The sequence below is a fragment of the Urocampus carinirostris genome, chromosome 6, assembly GCF_059441175.1.
Source record: "Urocampus carinirostris isolate Australia breed hairy pipefish chromosome 6, RoL_Ucar_1.0, whole genome shotgun sequence".
Taxonomy (NCBI): Eukaryota; Metazoa; Chordata; class Actinopteri; order Syngnathiformes; family Syngnathidae; genus Urocampus; species Urocampus carinirostris.
The window spans coordinates 39,815,817-39,842,914 of NC_142354.1; the positions used below are offsets into that span (position 1 = coordinate 39,815,817).

At 40.5% G+C, this 27,098-nt stretch overlaps 1 protein-coding gene across 1 annotated transcript in view; it reads right to left on the reverse strand.

Moving 5' to 3' along the window:
* The window catches only part of tulp1b (TUB like protein 1b), a 35,225-nt gene extending 30,677 nt beyond the window's left edge, over positions 1–4,548 (reverse strand). Inside the window, exon 1 of the mRNA XM_088338991.1 lies at positions 4,460–4,548. Coding sequence (XP_088195117.1) covers positions 4,460–4,506 — 47 coding nt within the window. The 5' untranslated portion in view covers positions 4,507–4,548. The remainder of the gene's footprint in view (positions 1–4,459) is intronic.
* Positions 4,549–27,098: the final 22,550 nt, after the last annotated feature.

The following is a 27,098-nucleotide window of genomic DNA, read 5'->3' on the forward strand; positions in this document are numbered from 1 at the left end:
AGGTGCCTCTCACAAAGGCACTGTACTTGTATTTATTTCTCTCTCTCTTCCTTTCTCTTCTTTCTTTCTCTTCTTTCTTTCTCTTCTTTCTTTTCTTTCTCTTCTTTCTTTTCTTTGTTTTCTTTCTTTTCTGTTTTTTCTTTCCTTTCTTTCTTTTCTTTCTTTTCTTTCTTTTCTTTCTTTTCTTTCTTTTCTTTCTTTTCTTTCTTTTCTTTCTTTTCTTTCTTTTCTTTCTTTCTCTTCTTTCTCTTCTTTCTTTCTCTTCTTTTCTTTCTCTTCTTTCTCTTCTTTCTCTTTCTTTCTCTTCGTTCTTTCTCTCTTTCTCTTCTTTCTTTCTCTTCTTTCTTTCTCTTTGTTTTTTCTTTTCTTTCTCTTCTTTCTTTAGCTTCTTTCTTTCTCTTCTTTCTTTTCTTTCTCTTTTTTCTTTTCTTTATCTTCTTTATATTCTTTCTTTCTCCTTTTTCTTTCTCTTCTTTCTTTCTCTTCTTTCTTTCTCTTCTTTCTTTTCTTTCTCTTCTTTCTTTTCTTTCTTTTCTTTTTTTTCTTTCTTTTCTTTCTTTTCTTTCTTTCCTTTCTTTCTCTTCTTTCTCTTCATTCTTTCTCTTCTTTTCTTTCTCTTCTTTCTCTTCTTTCTCTTTCTTTCTCTTCGTTCTTTCTCTCTTTCTCTTCTTTCTCTTCTTTCTTTCTCTTCTTTCTTTCTCTTTGTTTTTTCTTTTCTTTCTCTTCTTTCTTTCCCTTCTTTCTTTAGCTTCTTTCTTTCTCTTCTTTCTTTTCTTTCTCTTTTTTCTTTTCTTTATCTTCTTTATATTCTTTCTTTCTCCTTTTTCTTTCTCTTCTTTCTTTTGCTTCTTTCTTTCTTTCTTTCTCTTCTTTCTTTCTCTTCTTTCTTTCTCTTCTTTCTTTCTTTCTTTCTCTTCTTTCTTTCTCTTCTTTCTTTCTTTCTCTTCTTTCTTCCTCTCTTTCTCTATCTTTTTCTTTTTCTCTTTCTTTTTCTCTTTCTTATTCTCTCTCTTTCTTTCTTTTCTCTTCCCTTCTCTTTAATCTACTAGTCCGGCCCCCAACAGAATTTTTGTTCTATAGTGTGGCCCCCGAGTTAAAATGAGTTTGACACCCCTGATGTAGATGGTAAAGAACATAACATTCTCAATACCAGTGATATTGGGAAGATAAGGCAAAATAAACATGTTACTTGCTCAAATGTGCATTACTATTTTATTACATTCCTAACAAATGAGAGACTCAGTGGTTTTACTGACATTGCACGTTGTGATTTCTATACAATGTGCGTTACTGTTATATTATATTCCCAACAAAAGCGAGACACCATGGTTTCAGGGACATTTTCGCTATTACATTCCTAAAAAGTGAGATAAAAGTGAGATACAAAATGGTTTTATAGTTTTAATGACATAGTGCGAGCAATGTTCCCTGTAATTTTCCACGGGTCTGAGCGTTTACACAAAGTCGGTGATCAACGCTTGAAACAACGGTGAGCAACGGCAATCCCAAGTGTGGCAACTAAGTCATTATCAAACATGTCCAAAACTTGACATCAAGTTACATTTTGCCGAGTTTCCGGCAATGCAAAAAAAAAAAAATCACTTTTGAATTAATTGACTCATGTACGATTGCAAAGGTTGTACGGCCTACAAACGTCATTTGTTTTTACAACAATTCTTTCACAAGATTTTCATTTTTTTTTTCCTGGTATCTTTTGACGCATAATACCAACATTTTGGGGGGGCTTATTGAGTCGGTTGCACGATACACAACTGTATTTAATCACATTTTTTTAGTACAATGTTGGCAACAAGATTAACTTGGTATAATTGGAAATTTTTGGAACGCAACACAAACTTTTTCTTCTTTTTCCCTGTTTTTTTTTATATATTTTTTTAATTTCCGATAAAAATATCTCATTGTGTTTATTTTTTCCTAGCTATTACTTTTTTTCTTTTTGTTCTCTAGTTACTTTTTCCTTTTTTTCTTTCTTTTCTTTTTTTCTGGCTTTTTCTGAAAATTTCCTTCTTTTTTCTCTTCCTTTTGTTTCTTTTTTTCTCAGATTTCCACTACTTTTTCATCTTAGTATTTTTTTCTTTTTTGTTGTATTTCCCTCCCTTCCTTTAAGTCATGTAAGGATTAAAGAAGCTAAAAGAACCCGAGGAGCCGTTTGGGACCGAATGAGCCGGTTCTCTCTAGTGAGCCGAGCCGAAGAAGCCGGTTCTCGAAAAACTCGACTGACCTTACTCAACTTCGTTCTTCTTCGACATTGACTTCAAAATTTCGCATTTAGAAAACAGCGTCAGGGGAACCCGTGTATTTTTACCTTCATGCACTGTAACTTTGACTTAATTTGCTTCTTATTTAGCAATTTCGAGCCTTGATTTTTGTGAGCTGGCTAGATTTTCTTGTGCGCTAAGAATGCTCGATTGCGCAGCTTAGAAGGAACATTGAGTGCGAGCGACGTGTACGCTTGTGCTATGGGGGCAATTCTCGTCGGGGGAAAATTCTCAGCTCAACACCGGAACCAATACACTTTTTCATATCGTCCATTTTTTCAAATATAAAGTATTTTAGAAGATCCCATTGACACAATGTTTTTGGATCTTTGGCCTCTCAATGACCAGTTCAGGGTGAGAAACTGGAGCATGTCCTGTAAGTTGCTTTGTGTGACACAACAGGAAAAGATTTCCCTTTCCTGCTTATTGGTTTAACACCATTTGGCAAGTTGTGTGGGAATGTTACGCAATGTAATGACAAAGAGTAGAAGTTCTAAGGGGAAGAACATAATGTATGTTATTTTGTGTCTTTTCACTTTGGAATAACGACCCTGACACTTTTAATCTCTCATCGGTGTAGATTTTAGGGTAAGGAATGGATCCCTAAAAGGGGGCACACGGGCAAAATCCAATCTGGGCAAGTCAAGTTGTGAGTGATCAAATATCTCATCTCTCATCTCATTAGCTGCACCGCTTATTCTCAGTAGGGTCGCGGGGGTGCTGGAGCCCATCCCAGCAATCATCGGGCAGTGGGCAGGGGACACCCTGAACTGGTTGCCAGCCAATCGCAGGGCACACAGGGACAGACAACTTGCTCGCTCATTCACACCTAGGGACAATTTGGACCGGCCAATTCACCTGAAATGCATGTTTTTGGAATGTGGGAGGAAACTGGAGTGCCGGAGGAAACCCACGCAAGCACGGGGAGAACATACAAACTCCGCACAGGAAGTCCGGTAGCTGGATCTGAACCCGCACAGGAGGTTCCCAAGACCTTAGAACTGTACCGCACACGAGCTAACCACTGCGCCGCCGTGCTGCCCGTGATCAAATATTTCATTCAAAAAATGAAAAATTCATAAAATGGAGTTACTGGACAAAACTCAAAAAAGTACGGAGAATTTCACAGTCTGGATTTTATCACTTAGAAATCCATAGAGAGGGAGAAATCATTTTCCTTACCATGGACTTATATTATTATGAGCAGTGTTCCCTCTAAACTGCGCGCATGCGCAATCGCCTGCACATTATCAGCGCACAAGAAAATCTATCCAGCGCAATGTTCCCTCTAAGCTGCGTGTGTGGGTTCTTAGTTTTTCGAGAACCGGCTTCTTCGGCTCGGCTCACTAAAAGGAACTGGCTCTTTCGGGTCCTAGACGGCTCTTCAGGTTGTTTTTGCTTCGTTCATCCCTATATGACCAAATATTATGTAAAATTATGCACAAAATGGCTTAAAGGAAGGGGGGATAGAACAAAAAAGAAAAAAATAACGAAATGAAAAAGTAATGAAAAGCTGAGAAAAAAAGAAACTAAAGGAAGAGAAAAAAGAAGGAAAATTTCAGAAAAAAAACAGAAAAAAAGAAAAGAAAGAAACAAAGGAAAAAAGTAAATAGAGAACAAAAAGAAAAAAGTAACGGCTAGGAAAAAATAAACACAATGAGATTTTTTTAAAAGGGATTACATTTAAAAAAAAAAAACAGGGGAAAAGAAGAAGAGGTTTGTGTTGCATTAAAATAATTTCCAATTATATCAAGTGAATCTTGTTGCCAACATTGTACTTCCACTAAAAAATGTGATTGAAAACAGTTGTGTATCGTGCAACCGACTCAATAAGCCCCCAAAAATGTTAGTATTATGCGACAAAAGATACCAGGAAAAAAAAATGGAAATCTTGTGAAAGAATTGTTGTAAAAACAAATGACGTTTGTAGGCCATACAACCTTTGCAATAGTACATGAGTCAATTCATTCAAAAGAGAAAAATAATTTTGCATTGCCGGAAACTGTAAAAAATGTAAGTTTCGGACATGTTTGATAATTAATTATCTGGCCACACTGGGGATTATGGTTGCTCACTGTTGTTTCAAGCGTTGCTCACCGACTTTGTGTGAACGCTCAGACCCGTGGAAAATTACAGGGAACATTGATTATGAGTATGGTTTCTTTATATTGTTAACATACCTGTCGTGTGTCCAAGCCTCCTTCACCGTTTGTCGCAGGACCGGCATGGCGGCCGTCCAAGGAGTCAGAATGAACACCACTCTGAGAAGCTCCACCATAAACCATCACAGAGAGTCACATGACCTGGCATTTACCAACATAACCCCCTGCACCTTTTCTAGTACAGATTAGCTTAATCAGCGACTGCCATCTGTTAGTTCTAGTCGCGTTTGCTAAATGGAAGGTGAACAAAATGAAATAGTTTTTCTTGAGAGGGTTTTGTGAGGCTTCTAAGAGGTTAAAGCGGCAGGGAGCACTGTTTGAGACTTCAAGTCCCATATACAGTATACAGCATTTGCATATAAGCCTTTATCGCATATTAAATTTATTCTTGTCCCTGTGGTGAGGGGTCCTCTCCTTGTGAGAGGTAAGAGAATTCTCCCACCATGGTCCGCTGTGTGTCGTAAGAGGCGACTAAAGTGGAGGGAGCGAGGGGACTGGGGATCCTTTCCTCTCTATCTCTTCTCCCTAAGAGACAGCAAGGCAAAGAAAGGGGGGCGGGAGACCGAAAGGTCTCGCAAACCCTAGTTATAGGGTCATTAAATGTGAGAGGATGTGGAAGTAAAGCGACTGAGTGGAAGAAAGAGGAGATCGGAAGGATGATGACTAAAAGGAAGGTTAATGTGTTAGCCTTGGTCATATCCCTCAAGAGGGGTGACTGACAGCAAGACAAACACATAAAATAACAAAGAAGATAAAGGGGAAAAAAATAGCAACAAAAAAAACACACAACATTTTTTGGACTATGACCAACCCAATTGCCCAAACACCCAAACAAGTTAGGCACCTCGGCACCTAAGTTGGTCATGCTTTCGTCCCTCCAGATGAAATGGGACACGAGAAAGTGGCCATTTCACTCGGGTCAGGGTGACACAACACACTCTTTTGTTCAACAGCAGGGCTCGATAGCTTTCACTGGTTTACCCCTGCCGCATCATACAAGTGCCCAGCCCGTTCTTAAGAGCGCGTTCACAATCCCACTATCCGTGCAGATTAAATAATGCTCTAAAATAGCCACATACTAAAATAAATTCAAAATATTATGAAGCATATACCTAAACATTGATATTGATGTAATTTTGTAGTTAATAAAAATCGATACACAGGACCATTTTGAAATTGTTTCCTTCTTCGACCTAATCATTGTTGTTGGTGTTTTCCACTTTTCCCTCTTCTTATCACTAATTTTCTTGGGAACCATTATTATGGTTCGAAAAATGAAAAATTACAATAAAATGAAATATGGTCCCTCACCTGTTTTTTTTAGCCAGTAGCTAACAGTTAGATGAAGCTAAAAAAATGAACCATATATTTTGCAGATATCATGATTAATATGGACTCGATAGCAACAATCATGAACATTGAATTTCTCTTACTTGGTATAAAGTGCGATCACTTTTGATGAGTCTAATTTTTCAGTGAAATGCATAACTCTCTTCTTTTTTTGATCAGGACTGTCCACTGGGATTCTGTAAAACCTCAATTGATGATCACTAACAATTTTCTCCGATACCTGCAAACAAACTCACAACATGGCGACAACTAGCAGCAACAACTGCATTCTTTTCCTCTGTCTTCTAACCAGCGTATGTACTCTTTTTGCCTCCAGGCAAAGCAAGGCCTGCCCACAGTCATTGAAGCCAACCCCTTAAAACTGCTTTAAAATATTCAGATAATAAAAGAAATAGAAGAAAATGTGTGCAGAAACCTGTGGAAATAAGAAGTGGTGAAATTTAAGTAAACAAAAGCATTTTATGGATTGCGGTTAAGCCAATTTTAAGCAACACATTATTTTAACGATATACGTAATCAGGGTTGGGTAGGGGTTACTTTAACTGGATTACTTTCAATTACTTTTGGATTACTCCAATACCAAATATGCTAATAAAAGACAAAATAAACTAAATATGAATAAAATGATGACTCACACGTGGTAAGCTTTATCTCCTGGCTTTGATCTCTTTGATCTCCGGCAAAAATAACATAAAATGCGACAGAAACAAAATGAAAATAAATCCAAACAGCTTGCCGTTCCATGTATTCCGTTACTCCCCAAGCCTGCACAAAATTTAGTAATTTTATTCATATTTAGTTTCTTTTATCTTTTATTAGCATATTTGGTATTGGAGTAATCCAAAAGTAATTGAAAGTAATCCAGTTAAAGTAACCCTACCCAACCCTGTACGTAATGATGTATTGTAGACAAACACTTAGTTATTTTTACGGCCAATAAACAATACATTTATAAAAAGGATATTTGTATTCAAACTCTAACAAAGTAATTTTCGGTAAAGCAGGATTTTAAACATAATAACGTTCCATCGTTTGCTTTACCATGCCATGCACACTTACTGAAGGAAATAAAGATGTAATGGATTTTTTTGTCCACTAGATGCCGGAGTGGCCCAAGAGAGAATTATTTTAACATGTGGAAAAATTAAGCATAATGTACTTTAGTAAAAGGCGTAAAATAGTGCAGTTGCACAAGTGAGGTGTTGAAAGGAAGTCAATTGGACAGAAGCAGGCCAAGTGCAGCCTACATTTGATGTGCCCCAAGACATTTTCATTGAGGTTGGATCAGCCAGTATTTCAGGTTTGCAATTTTATTGTATTTACAATCAATGTTCCCTCTAAAATGCGCGCGTGCGCAATCGGGCATTGCCTGCACATTCTCAGCGCACAAGAAAATCTAGCCAGCGCACAAAAATCAGGGCACGAAATTGCTAATTAAGAAGCGAATTAAGTCAAAAGTACAGTGCATGAAGGTAAAAATACAAGGTTTCCCCTGACATTGTGTTCTAAACGCGGTATTTGGAAGTCAATGTTGAACGAAGTTGAAAAGTAAAGTCAGTAGAGTTTTTCGAGAACCGAAAACAACAAAAAACGGAAGACAACAGACAGACAGGATCGGAGACGAAAAGATGGGGGGCTCGACAAGACTAATTGGACTAATTCGATAATAATTCGGCAAAATTCGATGGAATTCACTTGAGAAATAATTTGGGAAAATAAATCTGCCCCCGTGTGGAAAAGCCTGTCTCTTTTCAATCTCATCTCATCTCATTAGCTGCACCGCTTATCCTCAGTAGGGTCGCGGGGGTGCTGGAGCCCATCCCAGCAATCATCGGGCAGTGGGCAGGGGACACCCTGAACTGGTTGCCAGCCAATCGCAGGGCACACAGGGACAGACAACTCGCTCGCTCATTCACACCTAGGGACAATTTGGACTGGCCAATTCACCTGACATGCATGTTTTTGGAGGAAACCGGAGTGCCCGGAGGAAACCCACGCAAGCACGGGGAGAACATACAAACTCCACACAGGAAGTCTGGAGCTGGATTCGAACCCACGCAGAAGGTTCCCATGACTTGACCTGCGCCGCACATGCGCTAACCACTGCGCCGCCGTGCATGCGTTTGTTAGGAGAATAGAGTTTGTGTTTGGTTAATGGAGTCAGATAACTAATCCAAAAAATTTGCTAAACGCTAAATTTGTAATATAGTTTCCACTCTAACAAAGTTAATATGAAAAATTCACTAATCCCGAGAGGACGGAGCGTCCCAATTCTTTTTTCATTTCTTCCGTGGCGATTAACTTGAGCCTTCCCTTCAATAAATTGCATTTTGGATCAAACGAGCTTGAATCAGGGGCAGCAGTTACATTTCAGGTTATCCGTGTCACTTTTGCATACAATGTAACCACCAATACACTTTTTATGTAAGGCTCTGTAGATCCAACTTGAAAGGGCCACAAACTGTATTTACAGTTACAATGAGCCAATGCGACGGATTAAATTACATAACTCTATAATTATACTACCCAGTCAATACCTTTCTTTTGTGGAATTTGGGACATAACCTGGCTTGCACTGTGAGTTTAGGGTAAATAATCAACTTGGAGACACTTCTATTCCAAAGCTTATGATTGATGCCCACCTCATATCCTGTATTGTCCTGTCTTTTTCCAACTGCCTGCCTGGTGGTGATACGAAGGAGAGGGACGATTTGGAGATGAGTCAGCGGATCAGCGTTTGACCTGAAGCATGTGAACGCCTGCATGGACTAGCTGGCAGAGATGGGAAACCGCGTCGTGGCCGTCATAGACTCTCTGAACTAGTTTACAGGCTGGGGGCGTCGCTGCTGTCATGCACTTTCCGGACAAATTGTCAACATGTTACCTAGTGTTTACTATGTTTGTGTATAGTAATGCGAATTGTGATTCACCCTGGTCATCCTGGAAGGGGGATTACCACTTGTGAGGTCCTTTCTCAAGGTTTCTCTTTTTCCTCACGCTGAGGTTTTGAGTCCTTGCCCGCATGTTGGTTTGAGATCAGGTAATTGTGTCATTGTAATCCTGTGCAGTCCTTTGAGACATTTTTGTGATTAAGGGCTTAAATAAATGTGACTTGACATGTGACTTGTAGGCAGAGAGGACAGACAATGAACACACAACAGGAAGTATTCATGTTTGCTGAATCTTCTGTATACTCAAACAGTATGTTTGTTTTAACAGGAAACATGCCCAGGCAACCGAGAGGTGAGAGACAAGACTCGACAAGACAACGTGACAAGGTTCTTTGCTGCTAAATTTCTTGTGCTAACTGTGCTTATAGGTGGAGATTTTATTCTTTTCAAATTTATAAAGAGGGGCTGGAGACAGAGAAATTTGTACCATTTAAGTTGTGAATTTAAATGATTCGTTTACCAATGTGTTATTTGTCATTTGTATAGTTTGGGTTGTTGGGATGTTCTATACAAGGTCTTTTGAAAAACCGATACCCAAAGCGTAATATTTATTGATACTACAACATAATGCAATAGGAATACTTTTTAAGGAATACCTTAAAATCAAAACATACTCTTTTCCTAGAATTTTTAATGCTAATTTGCCATACTCCTAATTTCAGGTCCATCCATCCATCCAACCATTCTTCCATCGATCCATCTGTTTTTTCTGCCCTCTCTGAGGTTGAGTCCTGGGGGTAGCAGCCCATAACTCTTTATTCCCACCAACTTTGTCCAATTCATCCAACAAGATCCTAGGGGGTTCCCAGGCGAGCCCAGGGACATTGTCTGCTCAGTGTCTGAGTTCCTCCCCGGGGCTTCCTGACAGTGCCACATGCCCAGAAAACCTCTCCAGTGAGGCACCTAAAATGCAAACGGACCAGATGTCCGAACCAACTTAACCAGCTCCTCTCAATGTAGAGGAGCAGCAGCTCTACTCGGAGTTTCTCCTGAATGACCAAGCCCGCAGAGCATACTCATTCTGGCCTTTTTTGTCTGTGATTCTGATTTGATTGTTAACTTGATTACTTTCAATTACTTTTGGATTACTCCAATACCAGATATGCTAATAAAAGACAAAAGAAACTAAATATGAATACAATGATGACTCACAACACATGGTAAGCTTTCTCTCCTGGCTTTGATCTCTTTGATCTCCGGCAAAACTAACATAAAATGCGACAGAAACAAAATCAAAATAAATCCAAACAGCTTGCCAACATCATTTTTGCCGGTCCATGTATTCTCTTACTTCCCAAGCCTGCACAAAATTTAGTAATTTTATTCATATTTAGGTTCTTTTGTCTTTTATTAGCATATTTGGTATTGGAGTCATCCAAAAGTAATTGAAAGTAATCAAGTTAAAATAACCCTACCCAACCCTGAATATGAAAGAGTTGTTTTATCCATGAGATTTAAACACCAAGGTCTAGATATGGCAATATTTTCCAGTATCAATGAATCAATCAATCAATCGATCAACCCTGTCTGGATTTTACCTTTTTGTTCCAGCCACTGTTTACAAAATCAAGTCAAGTTGCAATTTGTGTCTTTGATTAGTAACAAAAAGTCTCAAAGAGCTGCACTGGCCACAATTACTTTTTGACAATTACTATTAACGATTTCAATCCAGGGTTGTGTATGGTTACTTTAACTTGATTACTTTCAACTACTTTGGATTACTCCAATACCAAATATGCTAATAAAAGACAAAATAAACTAAATAGGAATAAAATGATGACTCACAACACGTGGTAAGTTTTCTCTCCTGGCTTTGATCTCTTTGATCTCCGGCAAAACTAACATAAAATGCGACAGAAACAAAATGAAAAAAAAATCAAAACACCTTGCCAACATCATTTTTGCCGTTCCATGTGTTCCGTTACTCCCCAAGCCTGCACAAAATTTAGTAATTTTATTCATATTTTTTTTTGTCTTTCATTAGCATATTTGGTATTGGAGTAATCCAAAAGTAATTGAAAGTAATCAAGTTAAAGTAACCCTACCCAACCCTGTTTAAATCTTACATAAGGGCAAGGGAAAACTGAAAAATAAACATTGGCATGAGGAATATTTGGAAACCTTGAGAAGATTTTTCATAATCTATTTTCTACTTTCAAATATGACATGCACTGATTTGCACTTTGGATGCAAAAATAAAACCTCTTAGTGCATGGATTCTCTGACTACACCATATTGTCAAATGGACGCTACAAATCAGTTACACTGGATGCATCCACAACACAGAATCTGTCTGGGCCTAGTAGTTACTATTGTGGAACTTATCGCTGCTTGGCCCTGTGGTTAGGACCTCGACTCAGCCTTTTGGCTGGGAGCAAGTGTCTCGGCCTCTTGGCTTTGTAGTGTATTATGATTTGACCGATAACGGATAATGGATAATTGATAAAGAATATTGAACAATAAACCTCTACAAAATCCCCCTAGTGATTGGCTGGGTATCAGTCCAGGGTGCAAATTACTTCTTGGGCCCAACATCAATTTGGCGAGGCCCTGACACATTCATATGTATTAAAGCAAGCAAAAGGTCACCTGGTTTACATATCACACACTGTTCATTCTGTAGATCCTTAATTACGCTAACACACTAAATCCTCACTCACTTAATCTCACCCAGCGAGTTATTTCCTTTGCACATATAAGGTTGTTTTTGTGCAGTTCTACCAGATGTGCTCTCATGTTTCTGTTTGTCTCATCTGGTCTTCAGTGGACCATCAGCTGGCTTGGAAAACCAGGAAGCCCCCTTTAGAGGCTTCGACGGAGAAAAAAATGTTAACTAAATCGAGAGAACCAGCCCCCGCACATTAGCGATGGCTTTTTGTTTATGGTATGATAGCAACAGTGTTCTGTATTAATGAAACGTGTTACATGCCTCCTTACTTACCCTCTTTGACCTGTTTTATTGTGAACACAAGATTTGAATCTCCTGTGTCTGCCACAGGCGTGGACTCTGAACAGACTCAAGTTATCCTGTTGCTTTGTCATATACAGTAATCCCTCGGTTATCGCGGTTGATGGGGACCGAGACCACCCGAGAAAACTGAAAATCCGCGAAGTAGCGGCGCCCCTTCAAAAAAACGTATACAGGTATACAGTATACCCCCCCGCCATTAAACCGAAGTGATTGCTGGCATGATGGCAAGGAGTTATTGGGTGACTCATCCAGAACTCTTCACACTGGAACTGGATGTACCAAAACATGACCCACAATTGTAGCCATGTCTTACATAGTCAATTTACACGGAATAGGACCGCGGTGAAACCACTACGAACCATTCAGTATGATTGTATTAACCGCTCTCAACCACATGCAGCCATCGCAGCTTATTGCGCTTGTTAACACTACCGGTTACATATTGAAAATAAAAACAGTGAAAATGTAATATTTGATGAGTGTTTCTGTAGCGTTTTGGGAAACAACAGTTAAAAAATTGGTCTGTGTTTATTTTAATGAAAGTGAAAGAGCTACCTTCTGACAATAACAACATACTTTAGCTAGCGGCATCGAATGGCTTTTACAACAAATACACGAAACCACACACAATTAGCAGTGTTTAGGTAGTACAAACAACCGCTCGCTTTTGGCATAATAAAGTCAAACTTGAGATGAAATGTGACAGAAGAGAATATACTTACGTCGCGTCGCAGAGTTCCTCCATGATAAACAGCGCCACACAAGAAGGGGGTAAGCTGGGAGGAGTTGAAGGAGGGGGGGTGAGCGAAGCGGTAACTCACCATGACTAAGCATTGTGTCAGGGCCTCCCCCTCCCCTTCACAATAAGAGTGTCCACACCGTGTCCTCAGTTGACATAAGCTCGCGCTTGCTCAAGTCAATAAATGCTTTTATTGAGAAGGTAAGGTATATTTTTTAGACCGGCGAAGCTCTGAACCTGCAAAAATGGAACCGCGAACTAGCGAGGTTCCACTGTAATTGAGTTTGTAAGAGACACATTAGGAAGAATGTATTACTGTTATAATTGTCGTTTGGGCAATTTATCACCCTCTGCTTTGTTTTGTGGGTTTGCTGTGAGCAAATTAATGCAATAAAGAATCCTCATGCCTGTAACTAAAAACCATTAAAAAGGTTAAGTGCAGTTCACCCAAACGTAAAAATCCTTCATAATAATAATAATAATAATTTCCTTTGTATTGTCATTCTTTGTTAGAACGAAATGTCGATACACCTGACCCGTTGTAGCGAGCCGATGCAGCCGCAGCCAACAGAGGGCGCCGCCATTTTACCAATGTTATAAGTCTTAGGTATGACTCGGCCGAGGCGCGATATAATAGTGTTCCATCTTCAAACTATTATCTGTTTCATGGTGGTGGATATCCGGGCTCCGTGAAGCCCCATAATGTATTTTTGAAAAAAATATGTTCAAGTTGTCCAAGAAATTGACAATTTTGCATCCATCCCTGTTCAAGAGATTGTCTCATCTCGTCTCATTAGCTGCACCGCTTATCCTCAGTAGGGTCGCGGGGGTGCTGGAGCCCATCCCAGCAATCATCGGGCAGTGGGCAGGGGACACCCTGAACTGGTTGCCAGCCAATGGCAGGGCACACGGGGACAGACAACTCACTCGCTCATTCACACCTAGGGACAATTTGGACCGGCCAATTCACCTGAAATGCATGTCTTTGGAATGTGGGAGGAAACCGCAGTGCCCACGCAAGCACGGGGAGAACATACAAACTCCGCACAGGAAGTCCGGTAGCTGGATTTGAACCCACACAGGAGGTTCCCAAGACCTTAGAACTGTGCCGCACACGCGCTAACCACTGCGCCGCCGTGCTGCCCCCAAGAGATTGTTTTCAACATAAAAGCAGCATCATACAGAAATCGTCTTGTACATAGAATAATCATAAAAAAATAGAACAATGTTTTGCTTTAACATGTGTCATGCTATGCTCTGCTTTCAACTTCAGTGTGCCGCGTTTGATTAATGTTTTTGTAAAACACTCATGCATCAAAACAAATTAAGTATGTGTCAGTCAAAATATATATAATTTGATTTTGTGTAGTTTGGCAAGGGTTTGCATCAAGTCATTTGGTGAATTGGTCGAAGCACTTGGTAAAATGTCGTTAGGATTTGGGCATAAGTTGTTTTCGGAAATTATAATAATTATTAACGTCTACTCACAGGGAGAGTACTTTGTTGAATGTTGACCTCTGTTAACTTGTATACTGTTTCATTCGCTTTTGAAATCCATTTTTAGCCTAACAGTGATGCTAATTAGAAATGAACATGGTCAGAGGAATCCCCATAAAAGTCCTGGGTAGCAAAGTTGCTAGCTTGCAACTGCATACGTTCCAGGGTTGGGTAGGGTTACTTTAACTTGATTACTTTCAATTACTTTTGGATTACTCCAATACCAAATATGCTAATAAAAGACAAAAGAAACTAAATATGAATAAAATGACTAAATTTTGTGCAGGCTTGGGGAGTAACAGAATACATGGAACTGTCATGATTACTAACTCTGATCACCTGGAGCAATCATGTAGCGCCTGGGTGGGCGCCTTCTGATTGGCTGGCACTTCTCTCTTTGGCGCGCTGTGCCCAGAGTTCAGTGTCAGAGTGTACGTTTGGTAACTCTGTGTGTTTCTCCTGATATCCCGTTTATTTAAGAACTTGGCTTACCCGTTTATGCCTGCCTCCGATTCGACCTGTTTCTGTCCCACGCTTCGATCTCCTCTTCAGCCCCGGTAAACACGACCTGCACTTCGATTACCGACTCGTTCCGAAGTGTTCTCCCCGGCGTCGCTGCTGACGTCTGACGGCCATCACGTCTCCCGCAAGCCCTGAATGCTTCCTTAAATTAAGAACTAAAACGAATGCTCTGGGGTTTCCTGGTCTGTTCTGGTTTCCTGATAGCAACGGCAAAAATGATGTTGGCAAGCTGTTTGGATTTATTTTCATTTTGTTTCTGTCGCATTTTGTGTTAGTTTTGCCAGAGATCAAAGCCAGGAGAGAAAGCTTACCACGTGTTGTGAGTCATCATTTTATTCATATTTAGTTTCTTTTGTCTTTTATTAGCATATTTGGTATTGGAGTAAACCAAAAGTAATTGAAAGTAATCAAGTTAAAGTAACCCTACCCAACCCTGTGCATAACCAATGCTGGTCAGCCTGGAAATGGGTTCAGAGAGACACAAAGCTGTTGGCTGCCAGGAGGCTGAGTCCATAGCAAGGACTTCCTTTTACGCTGTCACAAAGTCCCTGAGAGTGAGTGGTCACTTCCCGGAGTCCCCTAGAGAGAAATAAAAGAGGACTGGAAAGCGAGAGAGCTGCCCCGTCACCCCTGTTTCTCCTAAATAAGCAGTGATCTGTTGAACCGCTGCCAACGGAGGCTGGCCCAAACCCTTGCAGCGCGACTTTTACAAGCCGAGCCTTCGCCAGCAGGAAGGCAAAAAGACACGGAGCAGACTCGTGAGAGGGGGGATTTTTCTCCTCTGCTTTTTGTAATTAAAAAAAGTGAACAATTTAAGAGGAAGGAGGATTTTTTTTTCATGCTGACGTAAGAGGAAGGGCTGTCTCGCGTATCGCCTGAGGAAAGACGATTGACACATGGTGAATATGCTTTGAATAAAAAAAGGAATCTTCAAAGATTTGAGGTTTTTTATGCTTCTGTTTGCTTTGCTCTTGTTTCGCCACTGTAAAACCCAGCGGTGGATTAAAACGTTCGCTGTTGTCCTCGTTTGACTCTCCTGGCAGGAAATCTTGGGCAGGAGGGAAAAAAAGCAGCCAGGCAGGTGCAGGACGACTAAAAAAAAAAACGAACAGCCACGAATGAGATCCGCCAGGCATGGACTACCTGGGACTGATGCCAAGTGCTGACAAAAGGCTTAGCGAGGAACAAGTCGTTTGCAGCGAATCGCGCCGGAGAAGCGTTTGGACGGCTTCATCCGGAACGCCGTCGGACCTCGTTTACACCGATTCAAGCCTGCCTGTAAGTACTCACTTTGGATTCTCGTAAACTGCATTTTTCGTTCCTGTAATACCGCGAATAAATGAGACGTCTTTGCGGGGACAACGCAGCCCTAAACCCGGAGGCTTTTGAAGTCGCTTGCTGGCTTGAAGGAACATCCGCTATGCAGTCTACTCATACTTTGTCACCTCTTTCCTCCTCACTCAAGCAGGCAGGAAAAAGAAGAACGAGGCTTTCCACTGCTCAGCCTCTTTCATCGTCTCAAGCTTAAAAGCGTTCCGTCACCTGTTTTAGTCCTGGGAATTCTTGCTTTCATTTTTCCCAGTATGTGGAAATAGTTTGTATTTCGACACTCCAAAAATAATCGCTGTGGTGGTGATTATGGGACTTTGTCCGGTGTAATGGTTAGGAAGGGCGCCGGGTTAATCATTTATTTGAATTCAAAAACTAAAACAGAGGTAGAATCTTAAACCCAACAAGCTGAAGCAGGCCGAGTAGGGCCTAAAAGACCAATCGTTACTTTCGGGTGGGGCTTCTTTCCTGCTGATTAAAAAAAAAACATATATGTTGATAAGAAAATAAAATAAAATCATGTGTGAATAATAAAAAACAACCACAACACATACATATTGAAAAAAGAAAAAAAATAATGATGTTAATTTTTTATTTATGCAAACCATGGTCTACAAAAAAACAGGAGTCGCCTCATCTTAACACGGACTGTATGGAACTCTTATCAATCAAGAGAACTCCTTCCAGTGTCTGTCTCTCATGTTCTTCTTTGTATCTCTCCCTCTTAAAGTTCTTTAGGGCGTACTACTGTTGTGGTTTTCAACCTGTCAAAATGACGGACGTACGTAAAATGTTCCTGTTAACTCTTAAAATATCTGTCAATGATGGACTACTAGTCACATTTATTTATAAAGCCCTTAATCACAAAAATGTCTCAAAGGACTGCACAGGATTACAATTACACCATTACAATTACCTGATCTTAAACCAACATGCGGGCAAGGAACAACTCAAAACCTCAGCATGAGGAAAAGGAGAAACCTTGAGAAGGGACGTCACAAGTGGTAATCCCCCTTCCAGGATGACCAGGATGAAATAGATTTAGCATTACAATACACAAACATAGTAAACACCAGGTAACATGTTGAAAATGTGTCCGTTTCATGACAGCAGCGACGCCCCCAGCCTGTAAACGAGTCCACTACTGTTAGTTATTGTAACCTCTGCAAAGACTGAAATATAAAACATGTACATTTTACGCAGTCTTCTTTAATTACGAGTGTGTTGACAAAAGACAGGCTTTACTTTAAAAAAAAAAATCTTGAATCACGTATTGTCCTCCGGAGGCCTACCCAAAAAAATCTGAAATTTCAGGTTTGTTTCGAGCTCCGCCCTGCAAGTCAATTGGTCTGGTCAATATCTATGGGCTGCGATCGGGTTGGAGTTTTTAGGCCTGATCTTTACCTCTGGCAGCACGGCGGCACAGTTCTAAGGTCTTGGGAACCTCCTGCGTGGGTTCAAATCCAGCTACCGGACTTCCTGTGCGGAGTTTGTATGTTCTCCCCGTGCTTGCGTGGGTTTCCTCCAGGCACTGCGGTTTCCTCCCACATTCCAAAGACATGCATTTCAGGTGAATTGGCCGGTCCAAATTGTCCCTAGGTGTGAATGCGCGAGCGAGTTGTCTGTACCTGTGTGCCCTGCGATTGGCTGGTAACCAGTTCAGGGTGTCCCCTGCCCACTGCCCGATGATTGCTGGGATGGGCTCCAGCACCCTTGCGACCCTACTGAGGATAAGCGGTGCAGCTAATGAGATGAGATGAGATGAGATCTTCTATAGGGCGGGGGTCTCTAGAGGAAAGCTGAGGAGCCCGTGGAGCATTCTGAAAATAGCCCACCAGTGCTTGGTCATTGTGATTTTCCAGTAAAATGATTTTTTAATGGTTGGCTGAGTCTATCTAACTCTACCATTTAATAATTAACCTGGTAATAACATAGTAACAACATAGTAATAACATTATAGTTTAAGAAATACTGGGTGCCTCTCACGCAAATTAGTAACAAAAATAGCTCTCAGCTCCAAAAGACCCTTAATATAGGGTAAACTATCATTTGTGCCAGGCTGCACATGACATGCAAAGTAGAAATATATATATCCAAAGCAATGTCCAATGATAAGGACTCTGACATATATGACTGAATTATATACTTTAACCATGCTTTTAAGTTAGACTCAAATTACTTGGGGGCTGTTGGAGCTAGGGTCTAGATGACGGTGGGCCAAATTGGATTTTACACAAAAAAAGCTGTGATAAAAACATTCGGCTGTTCTTAAATATATATATATATATATATATATATATATATATATATATATATATATATATATATATATATATTTTTTTTTTTTTTTACACAGAACAATATTTTAAAACACAAAAAATTACCACAGTACAAATTAATCTAGTATTTTATTTTATTGTATATCATCTGTCACTTCAGGATTGTAATTATCTGTACATTATAAATATTTCAATGAGAAATTCTATCCCTACCTCTATGAAAATAAATGAATCAATAGTAAGAAATGTATCCAATACTCACGTGGGCTGCACATTACATTTTTTTATTAAGGGGGGGTCTCATACTATCATTCCTTGGGTGTTTGAGATCCCTGTTTTGAGTGCACAAATCAAATATACAGGTTTTAATACCTGTATATTTCAATGAAATAATTTTCTGTAAACTCAGGTTATATTTACAAAATGCTTGAAGGGGAAAAAAATCCTTTTAATTTAAATCAGAGTAACTTCCACCAACAATTGAATTTTGGCCACATCTCTAATCCAGACTTTTTTAGACCATATTTAACGTTTCGCTTCAGTTGACATTCATAACTGGTATTCATGTTGTTAAGGAGGTCGATCTAAGTATTTCATCAAGCTGGCATTGACAGCGTATATTCCATCCAACAATTCACGCAATAGTTGGCAGAAACGCAAGACGTATCAAGTTTGCATCCACATTTGGAGGAGGCCTGATTCCATTCAGGTATCGGATGTATGTTTTTCCTACTTGTAATGCTTTGATGCATATCCAAAACTACTTGGAATTGTGTCACACGAACCGCTCGTACTGTAAATCCGGAGATACCGGGAAAGTGTGAATTGCGATTTATTACGCATTCCAACACAAACCCCTCTATAATTATCCTGAACCGCTCAATGCTAGAGTTCAGTACTTTTCAGAACATGCTTATATCCATCCATTCATCCATCCATCCATTAACTAGCACTTATCGAGGTCAGGTTTCGAGGCCAGCAGCCTCAGCAGGGAAGCCCGGACCTCCCTATCCTCAGCTACATCGTCCAGATCATTCGACGGGATCCAGAGGTGTTCCTTGTCCAACATAGAGATATAGTCTCTCCAGTGTGTCCTGGGTCATCTCTGGGGCCTCCTTCCTGTGAGACATGCCCAGAACTCTTGCCAAGCGAGGCATCTAGGAGGCATTCTCATCAAACGCCCATGTCACCCTAGCTGGCTCCTCTCAAAGGGGAGGAGCAGCAGCTCTACACTAAGTACCTCCTGGATAACCAAGCTTCTCACTCTATCTTTAAGTTAAAGCCTAGCCACTCTGCTAAGGAAACTCATTTCAGCTGGCTGTATTCGAAAACTTGTTCTTTTGATCACAACCCACAGTTCATACTTTATGGTGAGAGTAGGAACATAGATTGACTTTGCCTTTCAGCTTAGCTCCTTCTTCATCATGGCGGATGGGTTCAGGGTCCCGTATGACGGCAAACACTGCACCAATTTGTCCGTCAATCTCCCGTTTCATCTTACTCTCGCTTGTGAACAAAACGCTGCGATACTTAAAACCTACTTGGCGTTTGCTTCCAGAAGGTCAAGAACTCGCGGAACCCACAGAACAAGTTTGACCTTGAGCGACTGAAAGACCCACAGGTGCTCAAGAGTTTCCAGGCCTTTATTGGCGGGAAGTTTGCTCCTTTGCTTGCGTTGAACGAAGAGGTTGAAACCCTGACCACCAAGTTCTCAGATACGAAGCTTACTAAAGCAGCAAAATAAATTTTGGGAAAACCCTGGAAGAAGATTAAGCACTGGTTTTCAGATGAAATTCTCCAACAGTGCGACAAAAGATGGGAACCAAAGAAGAAAAGTAAAAGCCACGGAGGAGCAGCCAAGTATAAAGCAGCCAACAAAAAAATGAGAAAAAGCTTGAGAGAAGTAAAGAAGAAATGGATTCAAGACCTAACTCGAGAAAAATAGATGGACAGAATACTGCTCTAAACTCTACAACCACCCGACACAGTGAGTCCCTGAGGTCCTTGGGAATTTCAGCCCAGAAGAAAGTGATGACTTGCCTATCCTCAGAGAAGAAGTAGAGGCGGCAATTAACTCACTGAAGAATGGAAAGTCTCCAGGAATCGACCACATTCCATCAAAACTCATATAACATGGTGGCAAGCAAACTCTAGACATTTGGACAAAGATTTGCAGAAAGATTTGGCAAATAGCCCTGTGGCCATCTGCATGGACAAAGTTGCTAGTTATCATGCTACCAAAGAAAGGAAACCTTCAAATATGTTCCAACTACCGAACCATCAGTCTCATAAGCCTTGCAAGTAAAGTTATTCTAAAGGTCCACAAATATCGCCATCAACCAAAGAGAGCTAGAACCTGTCCCAAAATGTAGATATCTCGAGCTGTCATATAAGAAGAGGGGTCAGAACCAGAAATCATGGCCAAGATAGCTCAAACCACAGCCACACTTTCTGGACTTAAACCGATGTGGAGGGACAAGAACATAGCAGTGAAATCTAAGCATGCAAGCGCTGGTTACTTTCATCTTCCTCTGTCAAATAAAATCCAGCCCATGAAGATGCGTTGCTACATAAAACTTCAGGGCATAAGCTACTTAGCCCATGTGACAAACGAAATAGTGCGCAACACCATCAGAGGGCACATTGGACCCTACCAAGACTGTTGTCAACTGTGTGCAGATCAAAACTTCAGTGGTATGGTCTGGTCACAAGAACATCAGGACTGACCAAGATGATTGTCCAGGGTACATTCCAAGGATGCAGTAGGAGAGGAATTCCGAAAAAGAACCTGGCCGACAACATTGAGGAATGAACTGGTGCCAATTTTGCCAGGTACAGGCCAGGGACCGTCAACTGTGGAGAGAGCTTCGTCCTCATTGGTTCCCCGGTGACCTTTGCGGTTTAGGGATCCGTGAACCGTGAACTGTGAACTGGGATGATGCTTTTTCCAGGTGATTGACCAGCTATCTGAGTTCCTGTTTTTCTTCTGCCAGTCCGGCAATATCATCAGCAACAAGTATTAAGTCTTCTTGCGATACACGCATTGTGTTTTCTAACATTGGGCTTTTTATGTTTTTATTAAGTAACAGCAAACTTCATATATACAGTGGAACCTCGGTTTTCGAACGCCTCTCAGTTCGAACGAATCGGAGTCCGACCAAAAATGTTGAGAAATTCTTGCTTCGCTTTTCGGTCAAAAAATCAGAGTTCGAACGCCGGTAATGCGCGAGTGCGTACGCTAGGGTGCGATGCTGAGCAGCGTACGGGTGTAGATCGCTCTTTTCGTGACCAACTGTTATCGCGTGCGGACGTGCTTCGTTTTGCTTTCGCTTTTAATATAGGTGTACAAAGTGTTTTAGCCTTTTTTTTATTTTTACACGTTCATGTTAGCGTAATCTTTCGTACGGAAGATTACGATAACGCGAACGTACGATTAGCCTGGGTTAGCTTTATGTTTACGTTAAACATTCGAGGTAGACATTCAGGGTGTTGGAACGGAGCCCCCTTTCCAATGAACCGCTCACCACTTGTTGTGGAGACCCGGGTGCTAAATGACTTGTAAACGACCTGAATCTTCGTACGGAAGATTACGATAACGCGAACGTACGATTAGCCTGGGTTAGCTTTATGTTTACGTTAAACATTCAATGTAAACATTCAGGGTGTTGGAACGGATTAAAACTATTTACATTATTTTTAATGGGAAAAATGATTTCGGTGATCCAACAAATCGGTTTTCGAACAGGGTTCTGGAACGGGTTATGGTCGAGAACCGAAGGTCCACTATACTACTTTCAACTCTTATTTCAGTCTTGATTGGTTTGATGTTTAACACTGTACAGGGGTTTATCTTCCAAATCCACATGAACCCCATATTAATACAACCTGAATTCCTTGTTTGTTGCATGAAGAAACTTGCAATGCAATGTTGAATGTCGCAGCCCATACGTGCATTGAAAAACACACACACACAAATGCCAACACTCGTGCAGAGATTATATCGTTTAATAAGGATGGTCAATTTGGTTCTGTTCTCCTGACGTGAACCACTGCTCATATCACTGATCGTGCGCTGGGATCAAAGTGTCCTTTTTGGTCCTTTATATCTCAAGATAAACCCGCTGCTCTTCCTGTTTGTTAGTTTTCCTTTATAAACAGCATCTGATCTGCAATTTTGACTCGTGCTTCTCTGTAGCAACGACCATTTTAAGAGTTGCAGAAATGAGCAATGGATTCCCAAATGTAGAAAGGTTGGAGGTGTAGTATGCACATATAAGAGTGTGTGTATGTGATATCCTTCTTGAAATTAACATCTGGACGGTCCAGATGTCTTGTTTGCATCTGCACATTTGTCTTAACCCCAGTCATCAGCACGTTTCGTGAGTTTAACCTCACAGGATCATTTAAGCGGTCTAAATACACACACAGGCACACGGAAAAAGGTCTACCCCTTGCTACTTCGCATGCCAGTTATTGTGGATTCACTCTAATTTGATTTATGACCATTTTCTTATGGCAAACCAGTTTCTGAAATGTAGACGTTTTAGGTTGAAAAATTGAAGAGGTTTGGGCAGCACTGTGTTTCAACTATATTTTGCATTGTACAAAATCATATTAATGAGTATGATTGTTTAATTTTTTGTATCTTCTATCTTGTTTATTGTTAGGTTTAAACTTTAGAACCCAATTAAAATCAGGCCAGAAGACATCAATGGATTTTGAACTTGCAAGAGAACCGGAAGAAGTGCTCTCGGATAGGAAATTTTTTAGCCCTTATTAATGCCCTCCTCCCAGCACGCTCTTATTCATTAAAAATTCAGTATAAAAAAAAACAAAAAACAGATTAACCGTGAAGGGTCAGAAAATCAAACAGCAACATGATTGGCCGATAGTGACGAGGATGCAATAGTAAAAAAAAACACGAACAACAGTGAGTCAAGATGAGGAACTGGCATCTCATGAAATCTTGTTTGCAATAGTACGAAACTTATCATTTATCAAATTTTACAAATGTAATCTTCTAAACAGGGCAGCACGGCGGCGCAGTGGTTAGCGCGTGTGCAGGCACAGTTCTAAGGCCTTGGGAACCTCCTGTGTGGGTTCAAATCCAGCTACCGGACTTCCTGTGCGGAGTTTGTAGGTTCACCCTGTGCCTGCGTGGGTTTCCTCAGGGCATTCCGGTTTTCTTCCCACATTCCAAAGACATGCATTTCAGGTGGATTGGCCGGTCCAAATTGTCCCTAGGTGTGAATGAGCGAGCGAGTTGTCTGTCCCTGTGTGCCCTGCGATTGGCTGGCAACCAGTTCAGGGTGTCCCCTGCCCACTGCCCCATGATTGCTGGGATGGGCTCCAGCACCCCTGCGACCCTACTGAGGATAAGCGGTGCAGCTAATGAGATGAGATAATGAGATCTTCTAAACAGTAAAATTTCTTTGATTGCTTAATCATCGTTTTTATTTTATCACAGAACACCAATTAACTATGTCGATAATTTGGTATATTTTATGTTTTTAAAAAACTCAATAATAGTTAGCGAACACATGTGATTGTAATTTATACGAATAGGAGATTATTCGTCAAATTAGTCATTATATTTGAGATAGATGTTTTGGGCTGAACACAAATGATTTGACGTAAGGTACACTGTGTCATTTTTGACCATTCGATGTCGCTGGATTGTGTAGTGTAACTGAAAATGAGTGCGACAGAGCATAAGGACTAAGACACGGCCACTGTTTGCTCACCCCTGGTTCATAACCTTAAAATATGTACCGTATTTTCCGCACTATAAGGCGCACCGGGTTATAGGGCGCAACCCCAAAAAATAGTTTTTGGTCCTATATTTTCCATACATAAGGCGCACTGGGTTATAAGGCGCTACAATGGGAACGTCGACAAAACAGTCAGATAGTTCAGTCCAACTTATTACCCCCTTAACATTCCGAAAGCTTGCAAAGAAGCAAATATGTGTCTCAGACATGTGCGGAAACAGTGTCTGTACGATGTCACCAATCACTCAAATGCATCGTTCCAAATATCATTCGGAAGGTTAAAGTCTTGGGATTCAAGAAATGCCAAACATTTCTTAGTTTCCATTTTATTTTTTGCTCTCAACTGTGTGGACAGCAAAGTAAGAATTTTATTGTGCAGGGAAACGGGGTTCTTTACTGTGCATATGACAATAAACACTTTGAATTGAATTTAGTTTCACGACAACACTGTATGTAACATCCCACATGCCGACATTTCTTGTGTAAATACCATGTAAATTATAACTATAGCCTTATCCCCCTTGTTTTATAACCTTATCTTCTCTTTTCCTTTATCTTCTTGGCTCATACCTCACTGTGAATGTGTAAAACTGGAGTGTCATGCCCAATTTCGTTGTCACAATATGTTAACCCATTTTGTAACAATGACAATAAAGGTATATTCTATTCTATTCTATTCTATTCTTAGTTTAAAAATAGACTCATCACAGAAACATGAAGATCGTTCTAAAACAAGATACCGGGAAAATATAAAGCCGCATATGTCACCTAAGTTCTCTTGCAGCCATCACGTTCAATAATGATACGTAAACATGGTCTTCTTACAACCTGAGTGTAGTAAATCCAGTAGAGTAAAATATTTACAAATACAGACTATTAAAAAATGTTTTCTCTATGCCGTAGTGCGACCCAACGTATGATTCACATTCATCTTTTTCGGCCAATTGCAGGCTTTGTTTTGCCCCTTTAGCCTATGCGAGCCTGTAAATGATAAAAAGGATCCGCCCCCTTTACCTCCGAATAACTTTAGCCAATAGTGACTGATTCAAATGATGATTGACACATTGGTTAGGAAATGAAACGCCGGTATATAAATCCCAGCATACACCGCGGACTACTTCGCCTTCGGTGGAAAATCTAGTCGGCGGCTGCTTGCCTTAGTTGCAAGACTTTGCGACTTAATATTGATCCATATATAAAGCGCACTGTATTATAAGGCGCATGGTCAGCTTTTGAAAAAAATAAAGGCTTTTAGGTGTGCCTTATATTGCGGAAAATACGGTATTTAAAAAAAAATCGTCTTTTACACAAACCGAATTCTTTTTTTACTTAATTTGTACTAAACCACCCAGAAAAATCAAATTGATCTACACGATAGAATCAAGTGTTATCTATTTCATTTTATTTTATTTGTGAAGAGTAATTAATGAATTCACAGGGGGTATACTGTCAAAAAGATTGATAACCCCATGATATCGAATTACAACTTTCAATGAAGATATAGAAGACTCTCTACCAACTGCCTGAAGTGCACAACACCACATATAAAGGAAAGTTTTATTTTAGTGTGCAAAATATGTGGGGGGAAGAAAGGTTTTCTGTTCGGATTTCTGTTCTGTTTCCTAAGGTCATTTGGTGCCAAGAAAGCACTGGGTTGTGGTCAGCATGCACGCTGCATGCCAATGAGGCAAGATAAAGGGCTGAGAAATTGGTGTGAGGGAAACAATGTCACACAATGAGGCTAACAGATGCTCGTGTAATGGCTGAAGCTGACAGACACTTAATTGAGGAAATTCAACACACTTTGGTCATCGGTTCATCTGAAGAACGGATGTTCATCCGAGGGGAAAAGGTGAATAGAAAAACTGGGAGTCAGGGAGGGCGGATCATTCCAAATGTCGTGATTATCGATGCTGAGCAATGGCTCAGGAGGTAGAGCGCTCGTCTTGGGATCAAGAGATTGCAGTTCGAATCCTCCGTGTTACATGTCGAAGTGTCCTTGGGTAAGACACTAAACCCCTAATGCCCCCAATAAAGCAGGTTAGCGCCTTATATGGCTGCACGGCCGCTATTGGGAAATGTAAAGCACTTTAGGAAATCTTGACTTGAAAAGCGCTACATAAAATGCAGACCATTTCAATTTTTTTACCAGCTCGGTAGCCTAGATGGTAGGGCTCCCGCTCCGGGACTGGGAGGTCGCTGGTTCAAGCCTCGCATTGGTACTCATTGCCTCCCTGCTTGGCGCTCGGCATTAAGGCTTTGAATTGGGGGGTTTGGTCACCTAATGACTAAAATGGCTGCGCTCTGTTTGGCTGCGGCTGCATCGGCTCGCTACAGTTTAACTGTACGGGTCAGGTGTATCGACATTTCGTTCTGTGTGCATGGTTACAAAGAATGACAATAAAAGTAAATTCTTCTTCTACTTGGATCGGATCAATACTATACAGTAAAAAGAAAACCTGTGAGGTAGCTTCGCACCTTCATAAAAGTCCCCAAGGGTCAAACTTACCTTAAGATGACGTCCTTACCGACTAAGACTATACGAATGTAAAAAAAATAACAACTACAAATGAAAAAGCAGACTACAGAATTGCAGTTGAATAAATGCTCTTTATTGTCATTATAAAAATGTATGAAATTGGAGGGCTTCTCCTTTCAGAGCAAGAAACCAATTCAGAGAGAAGCGTGCTAGCTGCACGGTTGATCTCCCATTAAGCCAGGTGAAATGAAATGAAATGAAATGATCTACATTTATATAGCGCTTTTCAAGTCAATGACTTCCCAAAGCGCTTTACATTGTGCTTCACATTTCCCAATAGCGGCCGTGATCTGTGCAGCCATGTAAGGAGCTAACCTGCTTATTGGAGGTATTGGGGGTTCAGTGTCTTACCCAAGGACACTTCGGCATGTAACACGGACAAGCCGGGATTCGAACTGGGATCCCTTAATCCTAAAACGATCGCTCTACCTTACTTTTGGATTACTCCAATACCAAATATGCTAATAAAAGACAAAAGAAACTTAATATGAATAAAATGACTACATTTTGTGCAGGTTTGGGGAGTAACGGAATACACGGAACGGCAAAAATGATGTTGGAAAGCTGTTTGGATTCATTTTCATTTTGTTTCTGTCGCATTTTATGTTAGTTTTGCCGGAGATCAAAGAGATCAAAGCCAGGAGAGAAAGCATACCACGTGTTGTGAGTCATAATTTTATTCAAATTTAGTTTTTTTTGTCTTTTATTA